General features: G+C 29.2%; 1 protein-coding gene across 1 annotated transcript in view; it reads left to right on the top strand.

Moving 5' to 3' along the window:
- The window catches only part of LOC129958844 (syntaxin-binding protein 5-like), a 112,600-nt gene that overhangs the window by 72,966 nt on the left and 17,000 nt on the right, over positions 1 to 22,634 (top strand). Inside the window, exons 22-24 of the mRNA XM_056071566.1 lie at positions 3,205 to 3,327; positions 6,314 to 6,442; positions 10,995 to 11,189. Of these exons, the coding sequence (XP_055927541.1) occupies positions 3,205 to 3,327; positions 6,314 to 6,442; positions 10,995 to 11,189 (447 nt within the window). The remainder of the gene's footprint in view (positions 1 to 3,204; positions 3,328 to 6,313; positions 6,443 to 10,994; positions 11,190 to 22,634) is intronic.

The raw sequence follows: 22,634 nt of genomic DNA on the forward strand, positions 1-22,634 counted from the left end.
TAGACATCTACGTACTGTTTGCCTAGAAATTCCTATTCCAGACGCAGCAGCAATGTCACGAACAAGCTGAGGAGCCAAAGCTTGTGCACGTAATGCCAAGTAGCGATCCTGTGCAGGTGTCGTCGCTTTGTGGCGGCATTAACCGGCCTTCTTGTTGACAATACCACTTGTTTAGAAATTAATTCCCCAATCTGGATATCACTTTCGGTGCTATGTGTAATCATCGAGCTACCTCTGCTTTAGATTGGCCAGCTTTGAGCCTGCCAACGGCTCTCTATCTCAAGGAATTATCTAAACGATTATGAGAACTCATTCTGACTACGAATAGGCTACCTCGTTTGTTTCAATACAATATTCACAAAACTAGAGGCAAAAATTCCAGATGCTTAAACGGTCTAATTCCAATAGTTCTGCAAAAATCAATGCTAAACAACTTCTTTTCTAAACCGAAGGTTGAAATTGTTTTTCCCTTTCTTCAAAACATATAAATCAAGTATCGTTTAAATCAAGTATCGTTAAAATTTCATAACATTATTGCTTACAAGTTTGTTGATGAGCTGCCTTATCCGAATTAATTGGAGATATACATTGTAGTACACAAAATTATGTGTACGGGAATAGGCATCGCGTGATTGAAGAGTTCAAGAAGTAGTGAATCGACGATTTTGTGGTTTTCAGCATGCCTTTTCATAATGCGAAGTAATTCACTAGGCTTGCGATCACCGAGAATATTACCGGCCAGCAGGCCTCGAATTTCTTGCGCTTTTGTTTCCGGGAACCTGTCTATAATTTTGCTCGAACAACAGTTGCAATCTACGCTGGTTAATGAGCTACGCTATAGTTATATTTCGTTTTCAATTCGGTTATAGCTTTCGAAAAAGACAATTAGAAGATGGACCCAAGTACATGAAACCAAATGCGAGATCTGGGTGAATAAATGGCGGAATTACCACAGCTGCAGTTTCAGGAGTCGTCTTGTTTAGGAATAGATGTAATTCAATTCAAATCGAAGCCAGAAGTACTGGCGTGAAATCCAGCGGTCGCCAATGCTAATGATGGAATCACCATACTAATAATAAAATAAGAGGTATGCTCGATCTGACTTTATTTTATTAGCTTGGTAGTAATATCAACAGGATATGCAAAAATATATTTATCTCGCTTCCAAAACCAACGTGACTCATCACTGGTGAATGTTCTGCAGCTACACGCCGAAACTGAATTTCCCTCTTTGCTCTCTGACTGCTGATTGATTAAGAGCGGAGAGAAGTAAGATAACGAAGCGATAGAATAGCGCTTCGTTATCTTACTTCGTTAAGGCAAGCGCGGTGCACTACGTCATTAGCAGTATTTAGAATGCATAAAGAAAATCTTGCAATTTTTTTTTAAAAATTACCAATTTATTTAAAATTGCTTCCAAGTTGACATTATTATTATTATTGTATGCGAAATACCGAAGCCAACTTTCTTGAATGTAACCATTAATTAAATACATTGTTATTTCAGTTATTTTATATTGTTCTATTCTTTAAAATTGCTTATACAGAAAAAAGTACATTACAAAATATATAAATATTTTGTTTTCGGAGGAGAAAAGGAAGTCCCCTAAATTTGAATCGTCTAAGGAGCTTTACAAAGCTTAATTTGTCCATGCAAATAAATAAAAGTATTCCTTGCTTTTCTACGCTGTTTTAAAATAAAAATAATATTTTATTCGTAATTATTTTTGTCACGATCTTCAGAAAAAGCCAATATCAAATCAATATGAATCTTGTTAAATTTGGTTTAGCTTAATTATTAACGTCCCGTTTGGATGCAACACTAAAGTTATTTTGAGGCGGGCCTCATAATTTTGAATCCCTGTTAAATGATGAGGGCGACTCATAACTAGCGCCCTTCTTTCCACCTTTCTATGTCACATTAACAAGAGGACGTTTGGCCCACAACATCGAATTTAAAGCGCACTGAGTCCGAACACACTACGGCATTTCAGTGGTATCGTGTTGCAAGCCTGAAACCCTCTAGCCTCGATGTCTCGATTTTATCAATAGACCGGCCTCTGCTGGAAAACTGAAAGAATGGGGTTAAGACATTACCAAGAGACTCTGTGTTCACGAAGTTCAATGACATACTATTTTCCCTTTTCTAAAAATTTATGAAAGCGAGCGAATTATTTTTCTGGCGAATGAATATCTTTGTGATTGTGATGATATAGTTGTATGCGTGTAATATTCAAAATGCTGTGAACGCTATTTTGTAAGTGTTTTATACTTTAAAATCATCTTTATTATTATATATACAGGATAGCCATAAAATAACGTTCCTTGTTTCGTGGCATCTGCAGATGTAATGAATGAACGAAATGAAACTACATTCCATATACAGATCGTGGAAGGCATAGAAAGATGAATTCTGCAGAAAAAAAATTAATACCAAAAGTTGCCAATAGGAGAAATACTGGCGTTGTATTAGTACAGTTATGAATGAATTCATGAAACTCGCAGAAAATAATCTTTTGTTCATCAACATGAGTGTCTCCTGGATTCTGTGCAACATTTTCAGTATGCTAACATTACCTGTGTACAGCAAACTGCATACGATATATAACGTTCTCTACTGCTGCGTGTAAACTGTCGTTTTCGATGTTCATAACAGCCCGTCTTATATTTTGTTTCAAGACATGCAAGTTTGGAATGTCACCAGCTTACACTACGGATTTTAAGTGCCCCCACAGCCTAAAGTTATATAGGGTGATATCCGAGTAACGGGGTGGCCATTCCATCTGAAAATATTGACTGATATCTCTTTCAGTACTGAAATCCTATCGTAAAAGGCCCTGTACTGAACTATGAATATGTGACAGTGCTCCATTTTACAGAAAAAAATATTGAGTTCAAGCATTGCCTTTGCTGCAGTTGCAGAATAACAAAAGTTTGCAGCGTTTGTCCATATTTTTCACCAGATAAACCATTTTGATCGTTTTCTATTTATAAAATTGGTGATTTTCTAATTTTTCTTGAGTTAAATTATTTGTTAATATTTCTTTTCCACTTTTTCAATATCAGTTTGGTGAAACATATCTTGGAAATGTTCAAAACAGTGTAAGCAGAATATTTTATGAAATATAATGCTATTGTCTGATATAAAATTATAAAATATTTGCATTTTTATTAAATTACTTACCATTACAATATTCACTTTCAGATTTTGTTACCTCCCCAACTCTGTGGGTTGGAACGAACCTTGGCTCTGTTCTTATCATACTCCTTACTCTTTCTTCTTCTGATGATGAACGATATACTCAACCTGTCATCGTATCTCCTAGTGGTAATATTTCTTTTTGCTTTCTTTCTTTTATAGTTATTTTCGTTTATTATTTGATACCATGGCATGTCTAATACAATCAGGAGTAGAGGTTTTGTTATTAAATTACCAAGAGGGAATTGCTCTGTTAAAAGTTTATGCCATCATAATAACATACTGTCAGCATAAAGTAAGTAGACTGAAAATGACAAAAGAAATTTATACTATAATATAATCATTCACTGTAACAGCTGTAGGAGTAGCTGTCCTGTCTCTTTTGATTAATCTTTTTTCATTTAATATATCCATAATGGCAATTATTTTTGTAATAAATTTTCATTGTTAATTTTTCCATAACTGGTCTTTCTCCTGTAAACTCATGGTTGAATTGAAATTTTTAATAACTGCTTTAATTTATATAATATTTTTTATAATCATTTTAAAAGTTTACGATTTTTATTAAATTATTGCCATTAGTTTGAAATTCATTCTGTTACATCTTTTGTTACCCTAGACGTTTTATTTTAACACTCTTTGTATAATTCTATGATTTCTTAATTGTTTATGAGCTCTCTAACTTTCAGTTGATATTCCGGGCTTCTTTCTGACTCAAAGCGCTCCTTGTATTTAAAAATATTTGGTGACATGTAGGACGAACGTAGTATTGGTTTCAAGCACTAACATGGACTTAAATATCACTGCTAGAAACATGACTGATCTTAGATTTTCTCATAGAGGGAATTTTCTGAGAGTTTTATGAATTAATTTATCTAACATAAATTTGATAAGAATCTGTTAGCGTATTAGTAGCGATGTAAGTGGCTGATTTTAGTCTGTGTTTTATCCATAGATGCATGGGTAAATTCTGAAGTTGTCTTATTTGATTTCTTTAGTAAATTGGAATTTGTGAAGGATTTTTCTACTCATATAAAAATCTATTACACTCACAGATATTTAACGTAAGTCCATTAGTATGAGTATGTATGCATATGCCACCTCCCCACGGTTTTTACTTTAATATTCACCTAATCGCTTCTGACTCACCATCCTTATTTTATGTCGAAAATTTGAAATGAAAGCGCGAATGTCGATTAAAGCCGATAAAAAAGTATATTTTCATAATGTATGTACATATAATACTATAAATACATATATTACTATTAAATTCCACAAGTGTAATATTGATACCTAATGATATTGTTGGATTAAAAACCGAGAATTGTAATTGTGTGAAAGAAATATTTTTGCTTCTTTCCCATCAATATAAGAATATCTGCAATATTTGTATGCTTTGGACGTTTAAAAATTGAATTTTTCAAACTTTTTGTTGTCATTCTTCACAGAAGCCCGAGCTTTTTCCTAAAATTGTGTACTTCATTTAATGAAACTTGGTAATTTGAAGTGCATATTTGATCGTAATAAATAAGGAAGTAAACTCTTGTTACAGTTTTTTTGGACACCCTGTAAAAGAAGTAGACGAGTTTTTTAAAATAAAAACTTTGTTTTCATGATTTAAGGAAAGCGTCCGAGTTTTGACTATTATTCTTTGCTAGATCATGAAGAGGTAGTAACACATTCCGAATAGGAATGCAAAAAGCAGAAAATACATTTAGATCGTATATAGCTTCTGAAGAGAGCGTAGCTTAGACAACATTTTGGTTTTGCCGTGGGTAGACTCTTGTCTTGAAAAAATAAAAACCCTCGCAATCCGATCCGATCTTGTCCCGATCTTCTCAACTTCTACAATCACTAGAGAATGACTGAGAGAAATAAAGAGATGATGAGAATATGATTTTTTTAAAATCTCTAAAACGTGAGAACTGCTTCTCTATTTCTCCTAACAGAAAGAAAATATTTCGAATTCCATTTATAGTAGTCGATAAAAGTATGCCGTCAATTTGAATGTCTCTGTTGATTTTTTTTATTTCTGAAATGGAAACTGACGTTCAAATTTGTTTATAATATAAAGACGGTGATCAATTTTTAGTGAACAGTTTCAAAAGCTCTTTTAAAAAAAAACATCTCGCTATATCTTTTTATAGCAAAAATTTCAGATAAAGAGAAGGACTTGATATGTTTAATTGAGAGTGCACGTGACAGATTTATTATCATCTATAAGTATCAAAGACATTCAGCATTCTGATTTCGAGGTGAAGATGAAATTATGACGGTAAGAAGGGTTAAAAATAATGTATGACTGACTCCGGAATGCAAATTCTACTGTTGAATAATTTACTTTATTTTTTCGGGATATAATATAAATTTGTGTCTGTAGATTCAAGACATCAAGCTATAAAAATACACAAATATTATTTTTCTCTTGATTAAAGAAATCTTAATCACTGGAAAGCTTTTCTCTCTCTTTCCCGCTGGAGGAAAATCGTCTTGTCTGCTTGCCACTGAATAACCCCAGCTATTCTTCTGTGAAAACACAGAATCTTCTATAGAAACAGAAATTATATCTGAATAACTGAAATTTTTTTCTTTCATATTTTTCATTGTTGAATTAAGAGCAGAAGAATCAAAAGTTTTAGAGAGATTTTTGATAATTAGTTTATGTTGGTAAATGTATGTATTTAGTAATGTTGGCAATGCTTCAGCGTCTTTAATTAACGTTTACAAAATATTTTACCTTTCATAAGTTTAAATCCGCTCAAATAAAATTTACATCTATTTTTCCGAACTCTCTTTTTGAATATGGCTTTTAAATAACTGGAAGAATGTTATTTAAAAATTGGTGTGCTTGTTTTTTTTTTCCCCATGAACGGCCTTTAATGGGCATTTGAATTGAATGAGTTTTTCTTTCTGCGTCTGATATTTCTTAAATTTTTTAGGAAAATAATGTGTGCTATCATATTTATAATTTTTCAAAATGTGCAGTTTGTCCAGAATGTGAAAATTTTTATCAGTTTTTTTTTTGTTTGTTTTTTTGTCCAATTTATAAATGAATGATTCGATGTAATTTGTGACGCTTAAATTAAAATAGTATTTTTTTTATTTAATTTTCTAGGGACTGTTTATCGGTTGAAAGGTTCTATTTTGTCAGTATCCTTCCTTGATTCAACAGGAACCATGCTATCACCTAATTTTGAGCCATGGAAGTCAGAAAACAAATCAAATAACGATAAAGAACGAAAGAGTAAGTTGCTTATTTCTTTAGAATTCATGAAATCGCTTCATAATTTTTCTAATGCAATTTACAGTGAAAATCAAATATCTCAATATTTAGAAAGAAAAAAAAATCTATTTGGAATGGCTCTTTTTTCTTTGAAGATATACGAGATATGCATTGCAAGGAAAGTTACATGATGTATCATTGCGCTGTGTTAAATATGGTTGTATGTATGTCTAATCGTTTAAAACTATATATTTCTGCAAAATTTAGCTCCAACACCAATAATATGTTCTTTATAATTATATTTTATTTTTAAGTTTAAAGTTACTTTCAGAAATCTGTTTAGATTATCGTTTTGTCTGGATTCATTCACAAACGTTGGGGGGGGGGGGAATTGGTGTTGCAGTCGCTTCCAGTTGTCTACAATCTCTCATTTTGAATTATCGAAGTATTGGGACTTTTTCGTACGGATCTTAAAAGTCTAATAAATCATCCGTAGTTCATTGAAAACAAGGGTTAGGGAATGATTACATGTTGCTAACCGTATTAACTATTGGCAAGAATTTTTGTTGAGAAACTGTATTAATATTTTAAATAAATTTTGATGCTTAAACATAAAAAAAAATGCTTTTTTCTTAAAAATAGCAAACTTTTAAAATTGTTTTAAAATACTCACCTAAATATATTAAGAATATTTGGAAGTCATAGCAGCTCTATGAGTCATTCATTCACAATCAAAGTAGACCAAATATAATTCTAAAACGATAATCAATAAACTTTAAAAGCAAATCTAAAACAGTAAAATTCTATCCTTAAAAATACACCTAAACTTATTTATTGCAACCATATGTGATTCCAATGGGTTTAAGATAATTGGATCATTTAGATATATATTTCAGTTAATTAATAACATATAAACCAATTTACAGAATATAATAGATGGCAAATTTCTAATTAAAAGACAAATACATGCATAGCTTTAGAATTTCAGGTAATCGAATAAATAATTCATATACATATAAAATAAAACATCTAACAAATTTAAAGGTTTATTATATTTACATGCGAAAATTTTATCCTTACATACATAAATATAAGTAGAAGATTTTGAATTAAGAAACGCATGATATTTAAGATTTAATTTAACACATTAATGACAGAGAAAACAATAAAATTAATGAATTTTTTTAAAGATAACTTGCGTTAAAAATAATGAGAATTATTTTTGAGCTTTAATATTTTGGTATTATCACTAAAAGACAGAATTATCATAAAATTTCAGAAATTAAAATTAAAACTTTGAAAAAAAATCGCTCTGAATTTCACATTCCTTACTCCAAAATATATCTATTAAATTTAATAATTCTACGTCCAGCAATCTATTTGGTAAAACGGACAGACACAAATATAGACACACATTTACTTTTATTTTTAGTTGAAAACTTTTAAAAAATGATGAAGAATGCATTTTTTCTATTTTTAGTAAACCTTTCTAATATTTAACGCTTATTTTTTATTTTTTAAGATTTGCTGAGAATCAAATATTATTTTGGAATATTTTCCACATGACTTCCTTGGACATTCGTGGCATTGTTGCAAATTTAGGCAGTTTGTGAATTAAAATTTTTCGATTAATTTTTCAATATTCGATACCTTAATTTTTGTAATTGCATACATAATTTTAAACGAAACATTTGGAGTTCATGTCTGATTTAAAGCACTCCCTTTTGTGTCTTATCTAAAATAGTATTTTTTAAGTTTTTAATCTGTTTTTGTTTTATATTACGATAATTAAAATTGAAATTCCAAACATGTGAGTAGAACCTAACAGCTAAAAAGTTTAATAAAAAATAATAAAGAAAGCATTTTTTTTTTTTTTTTTTTTTTCTATTTTTATGAATTCCAAACATTTAAGTAGAACGTAACAGCTAATAATGGGAATAAAAAATAATAAAGAAGGCATTTTTTTTCTATTTTTATGAAACTTTTCTAATATTTAATGCTTGTTTTTTGTTTTTTAACATTTGCGAAGAAGCGATTATTATTTTAAGATATTTTCCATGAGATTTCCTATGGGTTTCGCGGCATTGTTGCAAATTTAGATAATTTTGAATCACTCTTTTGTCATAATTTTCCATTGATGCTGTAATTTTGGCCTGAAAGCATGTAAAGGATACTTATGATAAGTATCAATCGCTAAAGGTATATTCAGGTCGGGTTACATGGATGTTCAATTTGGTTGACTGAAGAAGTATTGAAATATGTCGTTGCTGACTGAATGACAAATGGTAATGAAAACTGATTCGTCAGGAAAGCAACTAAGAAAAATATTCCTTGGCTTAAAAATTAAAGGAAAGAGTGAGGGGGGGGGATTGCACACGAAATTGGGAAATATTAGAGATATGAAGAATTTGGATTCTTATTTTATCAGAATTAGTAGGCATATTACTCAAGAAATATAATATCAAGACTGGCCTACTTTCTCTGTCATTCTGGGGAGCAGGGGTTTTATTTCACTATTTGTTAGCTACAAAAATTCATCTATGAATTGACTCCATCAAATAATGCTAAACACATTCTTGATTAAATGATTATATTGAATTTAAAACATTCATAAACACATTACACATTACTGCACATATTAACATTGATGAAGAAATAGAAAGTCAGTCAGAGTTCAATAATTTGTATTTCTCTGCCTTAAGTTTTGTCACTGCATGTGCGAGGTGACTTTTAGCGGATATATTTTGATGATAGTAGAAATATCCCATGATGAAGAGAAAGAGCAAGCTATCCTGAACAGGAGAAATGTCCTTCATCCTTTGCAGTGTAAATTATAAAAATAAAGCTTATTTTATTGAAATATTCCATAATTTTTTATTCTTTAAACAGATATTTAAAGTTTTATTTTAAAAATATCTGCCTAAAGTTTGGCATAAGTTTCAATCAAAATGCTACTTAGACAATAAACCTATTTATCGCCGTAATGATAATCCGTTTCAGTCATGTAGTTTTCAGATGTTACTGGAGTTTTTACTCATATTATCGCATTTTGTCCAGCTGGTAAGGAGATCGCTATGCTTTTGTGCTTACTATGTTTCATAAATAAAATGGCAATTTACATAACCAATAAATAATTTATTCCTATCAGAGTACAAATAAGAAAAAATGCAGCACCATTGAAATTTAGCTTATAAATAGAACCAGAAAGGTTTAAATTTGTGATAATACTGCTGTTCTCCAAATTTATGTTTTGAATTTGATATAACACGCCATCTCATAAAAGCATAACATCCATACTTCAAGCTTTCTGTAAGTTATTTATGGTTAAGCTATTTTTCTCTAAAGTTATTTCAAAACTATCCCTTTAGCAATCATCTGTTCCTTATAAATCATTTCAAGACCACTAACATCGCTTAATTGTACTTCAAGCTTAAGAAACAATTTTTTTAAGTGACCATAATAAAATGCCATAGATTTTTGCATCCGAAGTTATTGAATTAAACAAATGATTCAAGAAAAGATATATGGCAAAAATTGATGAAACTCAGTAACCTACGATTAATGGAAGTCGTTATATTTCAACAAAGTAAAGAGTTGATAATTCATATGGTAGTTATCTAAAATATAGAAGACATGATTATTGTTTCGATATAGGTATAATATTTTATGATAAGAAATATCATTCGTTCTTGATTTTCTTCATATATTTTTGTATAAATTCAGTAAAAAGCGCTTCATCTCTCATAAAACACAATGTGGAAATTATTAGATTCAATTAGACATGACTTTTAATACAATTATTCAGATTGTATTAAAAGTCATGTCATAAAATATTCAATAATGTATTAAAACATGACAAATTTCACCAAATCTCACTCTTGTAGATAATGTTTAAAATATTGTAACCTCTTCCAAAAGTAATTCTTATCAGTAATACAGTCGGCTGTCAAAAAATTATTGACTGACTGTTTTATGACTGGTACGGAAATATCTTGTACTTAAGAATCATACAATCAATTATCTCCTACTGGGGTACATGTTAAGTTCACCCACTTGTTGTGAATACCAACACATAAAATAATTAGGTAAGAAAATCATGCATTTCGCGAATTTGTATTTTATCTAGAAATAATAAATGAAGTTGGAACCCTCTTTATTGGAATTTATTGTTCCTTGAATAGCTGTTGAATAGGTTTCTAATTTTGATTTCTGAAAACAACCATTTTGAATTAGTTGGAAGAATGAGAAATGGCTATTGCCTATTCGGTTAGAGTAAAGAGAGAAACTCACTTTTCTAAAATGAAATCTTAAGCCTTTGTTTAAATTAATGGTTCTCATTTTTTTTTACTAGATAAATAAGAATAAAAAATATATGAATAATAATAAAAGCATTCTCTGATTAAATACCAGTACAACTAAATAACATATAACATTTTTAGATAGATAGTTGCTATATTAAGGATTTATGAAGGAAATTTTAGATGAAAGTTTTTTGTGATTTAATGATTTGGTTCTATGAGCTACAAATTAAGATGTTAATTTATGTTATAGTAATAAAAATTTTGTATTTCAGAGCTTTCATCCAATAATCATTCAAAAAGCAAAGTCTCTCCAACAGCTGATTTTCAAGATTCTCAACTGGTATTGATGTGCTCAGAGAAACAAGCAATTCTTGTAACAGCCCCTTCTCAGTCTTGTCTTCAAAAAATCAATCTGACAGAAACTTCATTTGTTGTTAAAGCCGAAGTTATTTTGCTTAAAGATCATGGTATGCATATAATATCATGTATTAATCAATTGAAAATGTGTTTGAACATGAAATGAATTTCTTCATTTTAGCATTGCATTCATTAGAGTTAGTGGCATCTATATGCTTTTATTAGTTAGTGATGCAATTTACAGGCTTTACAGAAGAAACACTATTAGTTCATAGTACGTTTCTTATATAAATTTTTAGCTAAACGGAGAATTGAAAAATATAGTTAATTATATATTTTATCAATTAAGGTGATTAATTGTTTTTTCGATATCTTTTTAATATTAACGACTAATAGCCAGACATACCAGAGAAAATGGCCCTTAGCATGGTTGATATACTCTAATTAATCCGTCTCCGTTGCTGAGCATCCAGACAGCGTACTCCGGAAGGTATTCGCGTGGACAGACAATGGTTTTTTTAAAAGTTTTTTAGAATTATTCCAAATTAAAATAACAATTTATAAATATTTTCAATGTCACTGATTTTTATATAAAAGTATCTATTTATATATTATTATAATTATAATTTAACTTTTAAACGTTAAAATAATTGTAAATATAACTTTAATGGGGATAAATAATTTTAATTACTATTAATATATAAAAAAAATCATAAAACATCGTAATTTTTTGGATTTTAATGGTGAAAAATAATTTGTTTTAACTCTTCGTAACTTTATTTATCTCGTAAATTAAAGAAAACAGTTGATAATTTATCAAATACCTAAGCAAAAGGTAGAAAGCAGTTGTCAAGTTATCATATGTGTATATTCCAAAATTTTAACAACAATTAAAAGCATCCCTCATACGAAGGCAAGCGTAGAATTTTTACATAAACATATACCCTGTTAGAACACTAAAACAAAAAGAGAAGTTTATGAAGTAACGAAATATGACTGATGTAATAAATATTTTACAAATTACTCTATATTTTGAAATTTTTCTTACAGAAGAATTTCTATATGAATTATATAAATTCTTTCTACAATTTCTATTGATCTAGAAATTCTAATACATAACAATTTTTCTCAGATTTTGCTGCGATTGAAGAGCCTTTTATTGCTCTTCGATTAATACAAAATATAAATAATTAAAATTTTCTGAAATGAAAATAAGTCTGAAATAAATATGGATAAGGCTTGTGCATCTTGAGAATGAATATGATATCATGCTAGAATCACTATACAGTAAATTATCAAAGCTTAGATTAAATGATTCAGTTATTTATAATCGAAATTTGCTAGCTAAAAATAATTGGAATTCACCGGAATCCTCAGACTCAATTTCTCATGTAGCAATATTGATGGGCGAGAAAATTTATAAATGTAAAATGAAATACCCAGAATTATTGAATAAAATGGTTTTTGATGTAATTAAAGGCAATATTTATGATAATTACAGTTACATTTATAATTATTTCTATTGAAAAATAAATATAACTTTAAATTAAAATAATAATTTTAATAATAATTATAACTAAAATAATTAATACGTTTTAACTATAATTCAGGTATTAGGTGAATGAGTGTTTACTTTTTCATAAAACTGAATATCATCTTAATTAAAAATATTTACAAGTTAATTTATTTTGAAAAAAAAAGTTTAAGGAAAACATGCCTAGTATCAAACTCTAATCTTGTGGATACTTAGGAAATGGCTCTCTAAGTACGCTATCTACACAATTTGCCATAGAATCAGATTACTATTATATAATCTATGCTAAAGTTTTGAGAACCACTTTCTTGGATTTGACTGATTATTGCATTTTTATATCTTATTGAATGAACACCTTAAATGAGTAATATCATTATATTAAATCCCCTGCCAAATTTAATTTTCCCACTCTTATTCTTCTCTTTTTAAGGTAAAATAGATTTGAATTATTTTCTTTTGTAATTTCAATGTGTTTCTTTTGTAACTTCCAAAATACAATTATTGAGCATTTATTAAAAATTATTTTTTTATTAAAATAATATGATAATATTCATATTGTTTTAATTTTGGACTGCCAGTCCTAAAAGGTTCTATTTATTTACATTTATTTCAGAATTCTATAAATGTCCTCAAACTTCAAAAATGATTTTTGATTATTATTTCAAAAGCAAAATGTACAACAAAACAAAATAGAGAAGAAATTTAAGCTCCACTTTCCCTTATCAGAAACATAAATCCAAGTTGAATCATAGGGATCTTTTTGTTTATTGCCCGAACCATATTATTAATTATTTTTTAATCTATTAATCTAAGGAATTGGTCTAAGGTTTTATCAATCTAAGGAAGAAAAGTTCCCTAAGCTCTCTTCCTAATGAGTAACAAATGCAAGTAATTCAGATCATTTTCTACTCTCCCGAATTGTAAAAGTGATTCCAGTATGCTTTGCTAAAATTCTTAAGCACAACTAGACTAATTAGTTTTCTTCCGCAAATGCTTTTGATAAAATGAAATTGTTCCACAGCATCCTTAAATTATTGAAAAACAAATTGTGACATACAGTGATGACTCGTCTATTAAGGCTGCAGAACAAACAACAAACATGAAACTGCTGAACAACAAACATGAAATAATAAAAGTAGATAAATAAAAAGGAGGAAGGCAGAAAAGGAATCAATAAGTTGGAGATATTCAAGATGGGGCTGCACTGAGACCATCCCCAGACGACATCAAAATTCGTTCTCCACTGGAAGTGAAAACGAAGAATTTCTCCTATTAAATCAATAGTGCTGGATTATTTTGGATGCATATGAAACTTATACATTTGTGATACTTTTTTTTTGGGGGGGGGAGATGCTCTCTTATATATTTTGCTCTGTTTCTTTGTTTTTTTCCCGCTTTTTCTTCTTAGTTATCATTTGGTTCTAATTTCGCTTTCACACTACTCCGATCAAAACTCTTCTACTTAATATACATTCGTTTTCCTTTAATAGGTGTTGCTTATTGTAAAAAATATACTGCGATAATTTTCTAATATACAATTAAAATTCTTTGAACTATTTCAGAGACGCGAGCTTTAAGAAAAAATTTCATTTTAGTTGTGAAATATTTCTTGCAGCACTGCTCGTTTCAGAAGTCACCACATAAACATGTTTTTCAAAATGGGGTATAAAACTTCTAGCTATGCACTTTCATTTGCTATATTTGCCAAGAGAGTTACAAGAATACAGAAGAGAACATAGTTTTGAAGAGATTTGAGAGATTTTTTATTGTTGGCTGATATTTTAAGAAGCCTGGATTTGATTAGTTTAGAAAGTTATCTGGTTTTTTCTTCTGGTACCAGCTTTTTTTAAATCTCTCTTTCTTTCTGTGTGTGTGGGTGTGCGTGTGTGTTACCGGCAAAGTATGAAAAGCCAGCATTCCATAGTTTGCCTAGCATTGTATATTATTCCGAATGTTTGTAACAAAGTATAAAATATGAGAATTATTACGCACTTTTCCTTAGTATTATATATAATATTTAGCATTATATAGAATGACAAATGCTATTTAGGCAAATTATGAAAAAAAGTCCAGTTAAGGCTATTATATAAATGACGTACATTCCTCAAAAATATAAATGTTATTCTGCAAAAATAATGGGAGTGCCGTTAAAAAAATTATTCAAAATATGTAAAGAAAAATTAAAGGTATGCAAGTCAAAATTTATACCTTTCTTATTAAAGGAAATAAAATTTTCATATAAAAAAGAAATTAAAATTAACCTTCTTGTTGCAACATGGTAGGCTTGAATGACATTTTCAATTACATTTCATTACATTTTTCGCTCAAAGACATTTCAGATTTTGACACATTGTTTTACATGCACATTTGACGAATCCTCGGTAGCTTCCACTGGACTGAGCAATTGCAACTAACCGGAGGGGAATTTCGTAGAAAGGAATATCTTCAATTCTAAGCTAATTTTTAGGGCATAAAGTGAATTGTGATCTCGCATATACTTGTTTTAAAATTCTTTCAGAAGTTCCAAGTCGGTAGAAACCATCCTCTGTTGCACTCATTTAAACTGTCAATATATTGCGCAAATCACCTCGCCTCATGTCGACGTTTTTTTTTTTCCCGAATTTATTTTTTTTTTTTTTCTTTGCTTGTACTGCAAGACAGATTTTAGAATTTATTTTATCTTCAATAGGATTTTCAGTTTTGAAACAAAGGGTGCACAAAATATCCATTTCATCACCTTTATTAGCATGACCAGAGAAGGTATGAATTTTTTGACGACAGTTTTTTTGCAAGCACGTCTGTCACTCGTTGTTTTTTTAAATACACAAAACAGGTTACAGAAACGGAAATCTCATCCATATTCGTCGAAACAGACTCTTTTTCTATCATACTCTGATTAGTTTCACTTTTTCCATTGTTTGGACGCTTTTTATTCTTTTTCCTAGCTGCTCCTCTGCATTTATGTCTTGTAAAGAATCTTCGGGTAGAAAGACCAGAATGATAAGCTTTATTTTTCATAAATTGGTTCCACAAGATGCATTTCATACTGTGCCGATTTCCCTTTTGGCATTCTATAGAATGGCCAGGAAATGTGTGAAATATGAATCGTTTCTACATTGCCGGCCAGTTTTAGGCATTCTATAGAATGACGAATTTCTAATTTACCTATACCTGTGTGTGTGTGTGTGTGTGCGCGCGCGCGCGCAATGATATTTTAATTCTAATTTCAATTTAATTAATTTCCAAGATTTTATCTTAATTTAGCCCATAGTAACTTCATTTTAAAATATTCTCTTATTTCGTGATCCAATTCCACTTTCGGTTTAATTAATTCCTTTGTATAACTAATGTGCCATCAATGCTACGTCTCAAATGAAAGTGATCCCTTCGGTCCCTTGAAAAGGTGTCAAAGGTCCGTGGCCGGAAATCCTATGTTATATAAGATTAATGATAATTTGTTTCGGACTTTTTTTCTTACTTCTGCTTTTGTGTAGCGCTGCGTCTGCTTGTAAATATATTGCTTCCCTATATATATATATATAATATATATATATATATATATATATATATATATATATATATATATATATATAATATGTAACATTTTTCGGAATCCTGTCGGCTCTTTAATATGTAAGCATTATTGTATGTGAAGCAGGATGCAGTTTGAAGACATTGAAGAGACTTTTTACATTTTTAAATTCTTTTTAATCCATCGGGAAAGCATAATTATTTACAAGCAAATTCGCGGACATTTCGTGTCCACAGTGCGGCCAAAAGCGGAAGTGAGGAAGAAGGGCCGAAATAAATTATCCCTCGCCTTATATAACCTTAGATTTTGATAGGGAAAATATTTCTTCATAGTGCTAATGTATTAATAAGATTCTGATAGGGATTTCTGACGCATGTCAATCACATGGAAAAGTAACGGCGTTTAGCTGATTCAACAGTTTTATAAAGCTTATCTTGAATTAATTAAGTAGAGAAAATGGGATTGGATCACGAAATAAGAGAATATTTTTAGAATGAAGTTACTATGGGCTAAATTAAGATAAAAGCTTGGAAATTAATTAAATTGAAATTAAGAGTTTAAAATATCATTATATATATATATAATATACAGTAGCTCAAAAAATTGAGAGTACACCTTACTTTTACTTGATAAATCCGACGTTCAATATGAATAACACATTACTGGGAAGTGCAAACATGTTTTTATTTTTGCACATAACAAATGGTTTAATTTAGAGTATAAATAAAAAAAATAACGAAAAACTTCTAAATTGAAAAATTTCGGAAGCATTTTAAATAACCATACTCAGATTTTTGCCTCAAAAAATTGAGAGTACACCAATGAAATTTTTGCAATATCACGCATAGAAACAAAGTGTCACTATTAAATTGCATGTCTTTTGGCTCCTATAATGACCTCTAAACGTCATGGTACCGATTCGACCAATTTTTGGCGATATCTGAAGATATTTTTATCCTATTCTTCTTGCAACACTTATTTTAAATAGGTTTTGTTTTTAATTTTGTGTTTTCGAACCACTTTTTCGAGTATGTCCCACGAATATTTTATGGCATTGATGTCGGGGTACTGTGATAGTGTGTGTAACTGCTTTTTACAATGCAAAAGACACCACATTTTGACGTTACTAGCATTCTGTTTGGGGTCGTTGTCTTACTGGAAAATGAAATTTCCATCTAAATCCAAATTTTTAGCACTTTCCTTTAGACTGCTGCGAGGTATATAAGTAAACCATATGGTTTATCATGCCATCTATAAGAATCTAATTTCCTACCTGGGATGAAGCCATGCAACCTGAAATCACGATTTGGTCACCACCATGTTTACCTGTAGGGCATTAACTTTTTGTATCCAAAGCAGTATTGGGCTTTCTTCATACAGTAAAATGGCTGTCACTGCCAAAAATATTCAGTTTCTTTCATTACTAAATATAACTTTCTTTCAAAAGTTATTGGTCTTCAATTGATGAGTTTTTGCAAACTTTAAATGCTTTATCTGAATTTGCAAGCTGATGAACGGTTTCTCTAACAATGCGACTTTTATATCCAGCTTGTCTAATGGCATTTCGCAAAGTTTCAGCACTTACACTTTTGCCTATGATTTGAGAAGTTTCTGCAGCAAATAGGAAGAACCATATAGTCGCAGCAATCTAAAGGAAAGTGTTAAAAATTTGGTTTTAAACGGAAATTTCATTTTCTAACAAGACAACGATCCGAAACAGAATATACGTAACGTCAAAATATGGTATCTTTTTCATTGTAAACAGCAGTTACACACACCACCACAGTACCCCGACATCTATGCCATTGAATATTCGTGGGCTATACTCGAAAAGGCGGTTCAAAAACAAAAAAATTAGAAACAAAATCCATTTAAAATAAATGTTGGAAGAAAAATTGGATAAAATATCTTCAGATATCGCCAAAAATTGGTCGAATCGGTATTATGACGTTTAGGAGCCATTATAAGAGTCAAAAGACATGCAATTTAATAGTGACACTTTGTTTCTATGCGTGATATTGCAAAAATTTCATTGGTGTATTCTCAATTTTTTGAGGCAAAATTCTGCGTATGTTTATTTAAAATGCTTCTTAAACTTTTCAATTTAGAAATTTTCCGTTGATTTTTCTTTATTTTTACTCTAAATTAAACCATTTGTTATGTGTAAAAATAAAAAGATGTTTGCACTTCCCGTTAATGTGTTATTTATATTGAAAGTCGGATTTATCAAGTAAAAGTAAGGTGTACTCTCAATTTTTTGAGCCATTGTATATATATATATATATATATATATATATATATATATATATATATATATATAAGCATTATTTTGTTTGAAGCAGAAGGCAGGTTTGAAGACATAGATAAGACATTTTCCATTTTTAAATTCATTTTAATCTATCGGGAAAGCATAATTATTTACAAGCAGAGACGCGGAAAAGGCACGTCCGCCACAGCGCGGCACAAAAGCAGAAGTGGGGAAGAAGAGCGAAATAAATTATCCCTCGTCTTATATAACCTGAGATATGTATAGGGAAAGTATTTCTTACAGTGCTAATATATTATTAAGATTCTGATAGGGAATTCTGACGCATGTCAATCACAAGTAAGGGAAGTACAGGGATCTTTTAAAAAGAATATGCTTACTGGACATTTTTCAATCCCCTCACTCGGAGCGTGAGAATGTGTCGATGTTTAGCCGATTCAGCAATTTTATAAAGCTTCTCTTGAATTAATTAAGTAGAGAAAGTGGAATTGGATCAAGAAATAAGAGAATGAACTTACTATGGACTAAATTAAGATAAAACTTTGTAAATTAATTAAATTAAAATTAAGAGTTATATATATATATATATATATATATATATATATATATATATATATATATATATATATATATATATATATATATATATATATATATATAAGTAATGATATTTAGGATTGCAGACTAATAGCGATTTCTCGTGACCAAAAATCCCCTGAAATTAGGCCTAAGAGATATACCATTTTAACAGAAAGGAAAATACAAAACAATAAATTAGAAGAATACGTCCACTAATAAGCAAAAATACAATAACAAAGATAACATAAAATAACCATATAATAACACTCAAACCAGTAATGGAAACAAAAAGGAAAGAACATACCAGCAACAGGCAAAAAAATTTTAAGCTTTCGGTTGTGTTTCCCGCTCTCAACACCTCCAAGCTAACGCATTCAAGGTAAAAAATATTTGGAGGGTCTCAGCGCCATCTATTGAGTTATCTAATATGCCACGGATGGTCTATTTTTATTTTTGGTAAAGGATTAATCCCAAATCATTCCTTGTTTCATTAAAAAATTGACATTGAAGTAGTTTCTGGGAAATTCATTATTAATTAAATGTTTAATGAGGTTATTTGATGCTTCAATATAGGAATTTTTGTTATTACAAACCCTTTTGATCCTGTTAAATTGTGAGAAAATTAGATTTTTGAAAATTTTAGAGTTTAGATTGGAATGATAATTACAAAATTTCGTTATTTTAAAGTTGAATTCATCCCTTTTATCGTAGATACCAACTATTGTTTTATCATTAGCAATTTCGATTTTTAAATCCAGAAAGGTAGCCTCAAGTTGATTTTTATTTGTTTCTGTTAGAATTAAATCTTTTGGATAGCAATTAGTAACGGTATTGGTATTGTCTAAATTTATCAAAAGTAGGTCATCAATATACATACCTCCACCCGTTTATTAAGTTATATTTAATTATTTTTTTCTCATAGTAATGTAGGAAAATATTAGCTAAAGCATGAGACAGCTGTTCCCATTGGAATGCCCTTTACTTGTTTATAAAAATTAATTCCATTAAAAACGTAATTTTCAGTAATATTAAAATTACATAACTCTAGCCATTTATTTTTAAGAATAGCATCTTCATTTAAATATTCGTCATATATAAAAGTACAGACCTTTATTAACTTTTTTGAGGTAGATTGGTGTGTAAGTTATCGAAATCATAAGTATTAAGTTTATTAATGTTATTATCTTAAAGAAAATCCAGTACTTCTTTGTTATTAGAAATTACAAAGTTGTCTTCATCTTTGATTTTGTCCAGGATAATTTTTAAGTATTTAAAAAAATGTTTTCCCGTATAGTAATTATAACTGCCAGTGCTACAAGTCACGAATCTGAATTTTAATGAATTTTTATGAAATTTAACTGTTGGGAATAAATAAGGATAGTTTAGAGAACAAGTCTTTTTTTTTTTCCGCGAAAGCTAGCATTTTTTTATCTAATTCCTTTTTCCTGGTGTTCTTTAAAATATAAGTTGCGTTAGAGTTATATTCATTAATTAAAAATTTCTTTTAATAATATTTACAAATTAAACAGAAATTATTTGCTGATTTATCTATTACTGTAATAACAAATTTTTCTTTTAAATTTTTTATTTCTTTTTTTAATGTTTTGCTAAAATAAATCGCGCGTTCTTTAGATCTCTCAATATCAGAATTCATTTTTATTTTAATTTCTTCTAAAATTCCATCTCCGAAATCTTCCGCAGCCCAATGGTATTTTCTAGGTAATTTAGCAATAAAAATATTCAAATCTTTACCAATAGAAATTAAAATTTTACTATGGTTTATTTTTTCTCTTAATCTAAATTTAGTTTCTCTTTCCATTAATTCTCTTAAAGAGTAGGATTCAATAATTTTTAAATTACCTGCAATAATATGACCTTTATCTACATCTATAAAATCTTTAAAGTTTTTCTTTGTTACAGTAACAATCTGTTTTATTTATTTTATCTAAATTTCTGCTAATAGTAATTATAATTACAAATTTTTTTCTTTAAAGTTGATGTATAACTAAACGCTATTGAAACAGTTGTGTTTATCTGATAGAGGAAAAAAAAATTATTATTATTATGTACAATTTTAGGTAATTTTAGATTTTCGAAGTAAATATCTAAGAATTTAATCGCACAGAATTCTTTGTAAACATTATTTTTATTATTAAAAAGTAAATCGTTTTTTTCCATTGTTAAGCTTACATTTAATTAGATCAAGAATTATACACTATGTGTACGAATTTTTAAACTCTAAATCCCCGAATTTATTATTTAATAACCATTTAATTTTATTATTTCTAAGACCAAAAATGTATTTCCTAATTTTATGAAGGTTTTCACTATTGTGCTCCAGAATAAAATAATTTTGAAATTCCTCAAATATAATTTGAAAATTGCCACCTTTTCCTTTTCCTCTTTTAAATCTTTTTGTATAGTTATCTTTATTTAGAAAATTTTTAAATATATTAAATTTGTAATAAAAGCAATTTTTGTTTAAATCTGCGTAACCTTCCCCATTTAATTTACTATTGAGTCATTAAGGAAATAAAGTTTTAAGGTTACAAATATAAATGTTTTCTAGGTCTAATCTTTTGTTTAATTCGTTAACATTGTCTTCTAGAATGTAGATATTTATATTATTAAAGTTATGGTTTTGAAAGTGTTCCAGTTCAAAGTCAGTAGTCTGATTTTTTATAAAGTTTTTAATATCGGATCTATGATTATTAATTCTTAAATTGAGCTCGGTGCTAGTTTGACCAATATATTTTAAATTACATTCTGAAAAATTTTAAAGATAAATCAAGTTTTTGTTTTTACAGAATGCTTGTAATTTTGAGATTTCATTATTGATTTGTTCCTTACCTGCTAATGGACATGTCTTATACTTCCCGTTTCCACAAATTTTATATTTTTAAGATTTTTATAACATAACGATTGTGTCAGTAATTTTTTGCCCGTGAAGGCTCCTGACACAAAGCTATCCACAGTGCCCTTGGTTGAGCGCGCGACGCGCCATGCGATATGATAAATTTCTTATTAACTTCTTGCATAATTTTATTTATTTATTATAATGAAGATACTATATCTTCCTAACGCCAAAAAAACATGGAATTCTCGAAAAAGTAAATTCAGAAGAATTATCCGAAAAATTATTTTAAATTTTAAAATTTTTTAGCAATATATTAAAAAACCTTTTGAAAACCCCTTTAAAAACTTTTATAAATCTTTTTTTTTTATTTGGTTTAATTTTTATTTTTTCCTTTTAACTTGGTTTTTATTACTATTGTCACAATTCATCTATGTTTTAGAAGTAGCTGCATTTGCACTCTCTAAATACTATGGTGCTTTTTCTGTTCCTTTTTTGGTTTTAGATTGAATGAGAAATAATTTTTAGTTGCAATTCCGAAACTATTTAGTTTCGTTTTCAAAATATTTCTAATTTTAGATTGGTTACTTATATATATATATATATATATATATAATTTTAAAGGACCCCTTTTGAACCCTTATAAAAAGAAGATAAGTTTTGTTTGTTTTGCCAGTGTACTTCCATTTTATATCCCCGCAATTCATGAATATCTACTTCTGTGCAATTTTTAATTAGAGTTGCCATTGGAAATGACTAACTGAAAATCAATGTGATGGTAAATATAAAA

The sequence above is a fragment of the Argiope bruennichi genome, chromosome X1 (genome assembly GCF_947563725.1).
Source record: "Argiope bruennichi chromosome X1, qqArgBrue1.1, whole genome shotgun sequence".
NCBI classification, from domain to species: domain Eukaryota; kingdom Metazoa; phylum Arthropoda; class Arachnida; order Araneae; family Araneidae; genus Argiope; species Argiope bruennichi.